Source organism: Atta colombica, unplaced genomic scaffold (assembly GCF_001594045.1).
Source record: "Atta colombica isolate Treedump-2 unplaced genomic scaffold, Acol1.0 scaffold9, whole genome shotgun sequence".
Lineage (NCBI taxonomy): Eukaryota > Metazoa > Arthropoda > Insecta > Hymenoptera > Formicidae > Atta > Atta colombica.
In genome coordinates this window covers 3,274,680-3,282,607 of record NW_017259583.1, presented here as the reverse complement: position 1 = coordinate 3,282,607, position 7,928 = coordinate 3,274,680, and the positions used below count along the sequence as shown (strand labels likewise).

Here is a 7,928-nt window from a genome sequence, read left to right as displayed (position 1 = left end):
TGACTATATCAAGAATATAAATCTGCCGCTCTCATTTTTCACAGAAAAAAGAAGTAGACTCAATTTAAGAAGTCAGAAGCATATAATAAGTAAAATAATATCCGAAGAAACATGAAAGAAAGAAAAAAAAAAAGAAAATATTGATCCGATAGAAAATATAAGAAGTTAATAATGGCAAAACTTTTCATCGAACGAATAAATAAGAGATAAATCTTTAAAAGAAAATGTCTGTGAGACGCGCAAACAGAATACGAGAATAATTATAATTTTTTAAATATCGATAGAGAATTTATTTATATAAGAAGAGATTTGTATTAATTCGGAGATTGAAGGTACTTGTAAAAAAGCTTTAGGCTTTTTTCATAAAAAGAGGCAAAGCGAGAACAGGAGCACGAGATGCGCTGCAACGGAGCAGAGGACGTACTGAGTGCTGGTCGAGAGAGGGAAGTTTGCCGAGCTCGGTGGGGATGCATTTTACTCTGGAGGGAAGAGATGGGCGGCGTAGGAGAAGGGAAGCAGAGAGAGAGAGGATACTCGTGTCGCGCGATAACCGTCGCCGAGGTGCAAACCAGCCGCGAATTCGAAAGGCGGCCAGTCGCTGTTCGCGCGTCGACGACGACGCGTCGCGAAGTTCGCTCGTATATACGGGATTAACTTAAGAGCCGCGCTCGTTTCTGCCTCAATCGTGTTACATCTCGTTGTAAGTGTTCTCTCATCTGTAAAGGACCGGATGGTCGACTTAACGGAGGAGTGTTCTGGTGTCAATGTGAGCGTAGTGCTCGCGCGAGTGAAGAAAATATAATTTTTAATTTACATCTCTTTATATATATATATATGATATAAGAAAGGAGCTTAGAAATACATGATCACCTAGCAATACCAATTAATATAATATTACGCGTCAAATGAGCAACGAATTTTTTTTTTTTTTCTTTAAATGCAAAAGGGAATAAGCATATTTCTTAAATACAGAAAAATTTATATTTTTCCCCTCGATGTATCTTATATGAAAGACTCGTCAACGTGGCACGCGAACGTATTCTCTCGCGGCGCAATCGTTGCATAACACGACAGCGTCACGCGGCAGCTGCATCACGCATCGGAATACATGGAGCCTTTCCGCCGAGACCGCATAAAATAACACGCTCGGGCTGTCGGTCGTAAAATAAAGCGCGGGTCGACCGCGGCATTGAACCGTAAAGTCGATCGACCGTCCACAACGCGACGGCCACCAACGTCGTCGTCGCGCGACGAGATGAGACGAGACAAGAAATTCCGCCTAGCCTCGCGACGGCTGAATTTATTCCGTACGATCGCATGCTCGAGAGAGGCTCGCTCGAATGGATCATCGCGAGATTGTATAATACTTGATTTCCCACGTGGCATAGTGTGGGCGCGCTATCTCCTATAACTGCGCTAGCTGTAGGGTCGATTAATTGCTCACCATTCTCTAACCCTGCCCTGTTCTCCCCTCAAGGAAAGAATCGCCGCCGTCACCATCCAGAAGACTTAATTGTCGCGTTACGCGAATAAGGTCGACTTGTCGTACAGGCACATCAAATGTGTTGATTGCCTGAATTTCAGAAACATCGACATGTACGTAGAATATATTTACGGACTTTGCAGAGAGCTCGTAAATATTTCTCTTTCTCTTTTCCTTTTGAAGGAAAGATTTTCCATTAACTTCCTATACGTCAAACTCGTCCCGTGCGACAAGTAAAATATTGACTCGATCGTGAGAAACGCGCGTTACGAACATTTTTCTTGAAGACCGTAATGAATTTTGAACATTCCATGTTTGAGGCAAATCTGCATCGTGAGTTTCCGGAAAGAAGAAATTTATTCTCGTGTTCCCCCCCCCCCTCTCTCTCTCTCTCTCTCTCTCTCTCTCTCTCTCTCTCTGAGAGTTCGTGATATAACAATGTTGGAGTACCCTCGGCTGGGCTTTGCCCTTCTCGCCTACTGTTATCTTGAAATTGAAAACAATGCCGCGAGACTAAACATTCCGCCTGGCGTTGCTTCCTACGTTGCATGCATAACGTTACTTGAGTTACGAGGAACAGGGCCGCAGCGGTGCAAATTATGTACCTGGATTAAATTAAGAGACCTCGAGATATATTGCATCCCCAACGGAAAATATTAACTACTAAGAACCACTTGCCTATATCGTGATTAAAAGATATCGTGCGATCAAAGGAGAAAAAAGATATTACTTACAGACATGCAATTGATTAAAAGCTCTTTGACTTCTAGCGATAACTGTGTTTACATCATTTAATAATCGAAAGAAAAAAAAGAAATGACGATATCTTCGATAATTTTATCGTGACTGTCACTTTCCTCGGATATACGATATAAAATAAAGATAGAAAATTACATAATTTAAATTATTCGCTCAATAATTTTCCTTTGATGCACAGCATTCTGAAATTTTTATAATCAACGTGAAATCGGTACGGTCGTTTGTCAAACAAAAATTTATCTTCCAGATCGGCAAGCATAAAATCTTCATTATGCGACGAAATTATTCAAAGGAAGAGGATGGAGAAAGATGAAGAAAAATGTGTCGTTTAAAAAAGGCGGTCGAGCATATGTACTCCGTAATGTAGGTTATCATCAACTCCATGCCGATATCAGTCATACGTCGCATTAAAAACGTGATATCGATAACGAACAAAATCAATATTTTTCATTCGTATTCGAAAGCACCGCCATTCGTTATCGTAACAAACATGGAAATGAGCAAGTGCGCGCGAGAGACATGGTAGACGCGACTCTGTACAAACCTGCATTCTATTCAAACAGAATCATCGGACCGTTACAGCACACCGTATCGCTTGACACACGTGATTTTATTTTTCACGCGCAAAACCGACAGTTCGATCCAGGCGGGTTCGGCTCGTCATTGGAAATGTTTGGCTAACACGAGGCACGAGATCCCCAACTGCATTCGAAAATAGCGATGCAGTGGACTCTGCATTAGTAAATAACTTAACTGAAAAAAATCATCGGATAATTCACATCTGTTGCTAGATGAAACTATCTTCAAACTAATAAATATCATTGATAATATTTATATTGCGAAACTATTTCAAACTATTTGAAATTATTATAAATAAACGTTAATGAGCCAGAAAAATTATAATACAACATAACAATTTTAATCTTTAAAAAATTAGCGATATTATGTCTGCCGTTTTTCAAAAAAATACACACACAATTATTACGAGCGAAAGATTAATGAAGAAATAAAATGTACAATCATTTGGCATTTTTCCACTGTACTATTCTATTTCCGATTACGGATAAAAAATCGCGCTAAATGGGCTCGTCACTCGCTGGAAGTGCAATGAAGTGGGTCGGTGATCTCGAAGTTTCGATAAAACTTCAAAATGCAATCATGTTCCACAGCGAAATTGCGACTAAAACGCGGCTACGCCAAACGAGCGAAATATATTCGAACGCTTCGAATTAGCTAAATACGACACCGGGGGAGAGCTTATCAATAATCAATGTACATAGCCCATCGCTATTCCTCCTACCTCTCTTATAATACCGCATTAATTCGTCAACGTCATGTGCCTCTAATGATGGCCGACTTTATTCAAACCGCATCATTTTAATATGTAAATAATTGAAACGGGTCACGACCAGCTTGGAACTCGATGAAACTATTTCCTCGTTATGAGACAAATATTCTACTATTGAATAATATATAAACTTTTCATCTATTTAACACAAATTCACTATTTAACAAACCGTGTCATGTATATAAAAAATTGTGCAATTTATAATATAAACATATTCTGAAGGAAGAGAGAGAAAGATAGAAAGACAAAGGGACAAAGAAAATTACAAATATATACAAAATAATTTTTCATTAAAAGAAAATTAAATATTCTCTTCTCAATATTTATTTATGTATATATCGAGAACATGGGGATGAAACGCGGGGATACCTTTGTCAAATCATCGATTAACCCTTGTCTCGCGATCAAGTGAATACTGAAATCCCAGTTTAATCCCTGAATACGAAAAAATTATTTCCCTCCAAGCTCTTCCTGAGTTACTGTGAGGGATGAATCCCCGATGTTCTCCTTCACTATTTCAGCCTCCGATCCGGCCTCGTTTATCGTTATCGTCTGCGAATGCTTTCCCGGGAGGGTGCGGACAATTCTTACAAGTCGCGCTGATAAAGTGGATGGAAAGATAAGACGTTGCCGAAGGAATAAAAGCGAATGTCTTGAAACGGGGGTTGAATGGTGGACTGCTTGCAAAAGATTATCATCGCCTTTTCTCTTTCTCTCCTCCCTCAAATTGCATGCAGCCGTGAGAAATCGCATACGATATTCCAGTGGAGTCGCGCCCAACCGAATGGGGCGAGAAGTTGACGATGCCACGCGCACACACACACACACACACACACACACACACACACACACGTGTGTGTGTGTGTGCGCGCGCGCGCGCGCGTGTGTGTGTGTGTGTGTGTGTATATATATATGTAATATATATCCGTTGCCGGTGAATCGACGTGCAATAGTATTACGAATGAGAGGAAGAGTCACGTAATCGAAAACGATTTACTCCTACACATATCTCACTCCGTTCCTTACTTATCGTGTCGTGTGTCGAAGAGGCAAGAGAGACCGACGGAATAGCGTTATCTGTTTCATTCGACCGTATGTTCCTGAAATAACAAATATGCGGGCTTTTCCGATAGTCCGATCTCGAATTTCAGACTCGAATATATATGAACATCCATTAGCAAGGCGTAAATCAGACAAGTCGAAACGTTTAATCGTTGTACCGCACAGAGTGGGATCCATTCTATCGTCAGTTGGAATAATTTGTGGTTTACGTCTTCGTCTCCGTTCGTCCAGAGTGTATCAATTTCGTTATCGGAGTCCCATTTTGGCGTTTGCTATTTTTTTTTTTTTTTTTCAGCATGTGTATTCTTTGGTTCTATTTCTCCGTCCTGCTTCGCTTGTTCGTTATAGCTACCGCAAAACCGACGCCCAGTGTGTTTCGTTACCGGTCAATTAATCGTGCACGAACGATCGCCGCGCACCTGCTTTTTATCTCTCTCCCTCTCTCTTTGTGTCTCTCTTTCGATCATTACGCCGAGAAACAATAAATATTCGTTAATTGAAAATGATCTATGGATCGATGCAACGATGTATGGAATTTTCTCACACGATATTATTTATCTCTGTTATCGAAAGTGAACGATAACGAGGGTGAATAATGAAGCGAGAATTAATCTCATAAACGTGGCAAAACTAAAAAGATTAATGTAAATATTCTTATAAAGAATGTAAACATTCACTTTACAAATATATTAATAAATTTTATATATCTATTATTCTTTAACATTTGATTGATTTGATTTGAGATATATTATTCATAAATTAATAAGAATATTTAATTGATGTAAAACTCAAAAGCTTGAAACTTCTAATTTATATTTTTACCAAGCTTCATATTAAGGTAAATTTTTTATAATAATTATCCTAATTATTGCAATGAACAATTAGCTTAGTAAAAGCATCGCGTTAATAGCGAGGTATCTCTTCGTTCCTATTAAATGTAGAGTGAGAAGTCGAGAGGTAGAAAATCGGACCGGAAGAAATTTCGAAAGACTCGACCATAAAAGGAAATTCTTCTCGAATCCTTTGAGTGAGACCGTTTTTCATTCACAACGCTCTTTTCATTTTATCGATTCCGGTCGCTTCCACTTCATGCCGTTTCATTTTTTTATTATTGCTAGAATAGATCAAACTTTATTTCACCGAGAAATGAAAATATCAAAGATACATTTCGTTGACTATCTATGGCATTCGATGGCAATAGTTACCTATGTTATAAATATAGGTACTTCCGTATTTTCAGATTATATTTAACTCTTTAAGATGAAATAATGTTATGTTTATTATCGTTGCAGTGTAATACATTGACTATATCTATAACATTCGATAACTTCGATAAAAATAGTTACCTATGTTATAACAAATATAGACAAATATACTTTTACATTTTCAGATTATATTTAACTTTTCGAGACGAAGTAATGTTGCATTTTTATCATCATCCCAATGTAATAATCAAATCAAAATTAATGATTAATTAATGATTAAATTTATGATTAATTCTTGAAATTAATGTAAATTACGTTTTCATATTTTTTTCAACAGTTATTCTGCACAAATATTCTTTATTATATTCCAACACATTTCAAAAAATTACATCAGTTTTAAATTGTTTATTACTCGCCATTTCTCTTTTTAAAAACACAATTTTAACTTCATTTCTTTTTAATTTGCTAAATTTAATATTAAAGAGCCGACGAATAAGATAATTTTTCGTTGCATCGCAAAATTATCATAAATAACATCGAGAATCACGTTCGCAGAACGTTAACGCGAAAAGTTTACAGTAACGGCAGTCAACATATTTGCACGATAAACAGAACCACGTCATGTCGAGCGAGAGTATTCTGATAACGCAGGAATGTAGGCACGATTAGTCACGCAACGATATACAGTGGGCGAGTAGTCGAGTGGCAGATCACGGATTATCATCATCGGATATTGCGACGCTGTCGTTTTGATGCAGCGGTATCGTATGGCACTTTTCAACAGTTCATCCATTTCTATATATATGATCGAATATGATAACGCAACGTACTATTACTTTGAATGGGGAAACGAAAACGTTACCGTTCGATATCGCCTATCTCTTCTCGAAAAAATCTAGTAATAATTTCCACAATAAAACATTCAAGACGAATTGAATAAAAGAAAAATCCTCTTATAATGATTCTTAATACAATCGTAAATAGGATATGATAAAAGAAACGGTTAAATAGAAAAATCATCATCCGCGAAAGTTTAAGTTGTCGATCAAGTATACGACTTAATTAATCTATTCAAAAAAATTTTAAACAAAAGAAGTAAAATGTATTATAATATTAGAACGGGAAAAAATAGATAAGAATGAAAAGTGCAAGGTTTTTAATTTCTCTATCCTTACAGAGATGGACTATCGCTTCCAGAGGAATAAAATCGAAGAGACGAAGAACCTCTGGTGATAAGACGATGCAATGTTCGCGGACGTTGCACACTGTCACCGACAAAACTGGATCGCAACGTCTCAACGAGGAAGCGAAGCATCGAGACGAATATCATAGTAGAAGATTCTCCGAGTCGGTGGTTCGAATGAGCTTGAAAGATACTTATACTTGGATCGTCATCGAAAAGCATGAATTTATCGAGAGATGGGACGCGAGATTATAATTAAATCTCGTGATGTTGCGTGACATGTGTCATGTACTATGAGTAAGATAGTTTCTCGTAGTGCAAACGGGATTAATCGCGTGTACGATCCAATCAGTATTTAATCGCACGCGTTAAGCTAAGGCGAAAATTGAAAGCGTCGGATTCGACGGCGTAGATTTAAAGCACAGACATGTCGGGGCGACCTAACGGTCGGCTCGACGTGGAATTGCCTGACGTCGGCTTGGTATAAAACAGCCGGTAATAAAGAAGAAGTGGCGTGAAGAAGAAGAGGGAACTCTTTGAGCGCATGGCAGAAGGAGAGAGGGGAGGGGAAGAAGGAGCGAGCGAGAGGAGCAAAATGGGAGCAACGAGATATGTGTTAGGCAGCGCGATCTTGGGACTCTTTTGGAGCAGCTTACTCAAGGGCGTCCTGACCAACTCCACCAGCAGGTGCGATTATCCGCCCTGCTCCTGTGACCACTACGGCAGATTAACCTGCGACTGCAAGGAGGAGGGAGAGGTAGGTTCGACACACAAAGCGTATCTTCGATAAGTATTCGCGTGAGAATCGATTTTCGATTGAATCTCAACTTGATACCGCGTGAAGTCGACGAAAAGATAGCGAATGGAAAAAATATCGTTCTTCTTATC

General features: G+C 38.6%; 1 protein-coding gene across 2 annotated transcripts in view; it reads left to right on the top strand.

Annotated features, from left to right (window-relative positions):
- The first annotated feature begins 602 nt into the window (after window positions 1–602).
- LOC108693489 overlaps window positions 603–7,928 on the top strand; it is a 16,362-nt gene continuing 9,036 nt past the window's right edge. The window contains exons 1-2 of one of the 2 annotated variants that reach the window (XM_018202474.1): window positions 603–700; window positions 7,035–7,797. In XM_018202474.1, coding sequence (XP_018057963.1) covers window positions 7,585–7,797 — 213 coding nt within the window. In that variant the 5' untranslated portion in view covers window positions 603–700; window positions 7,035–7,584. The other variant, XM_018202475.1, reaches the window with a different exon arrangement.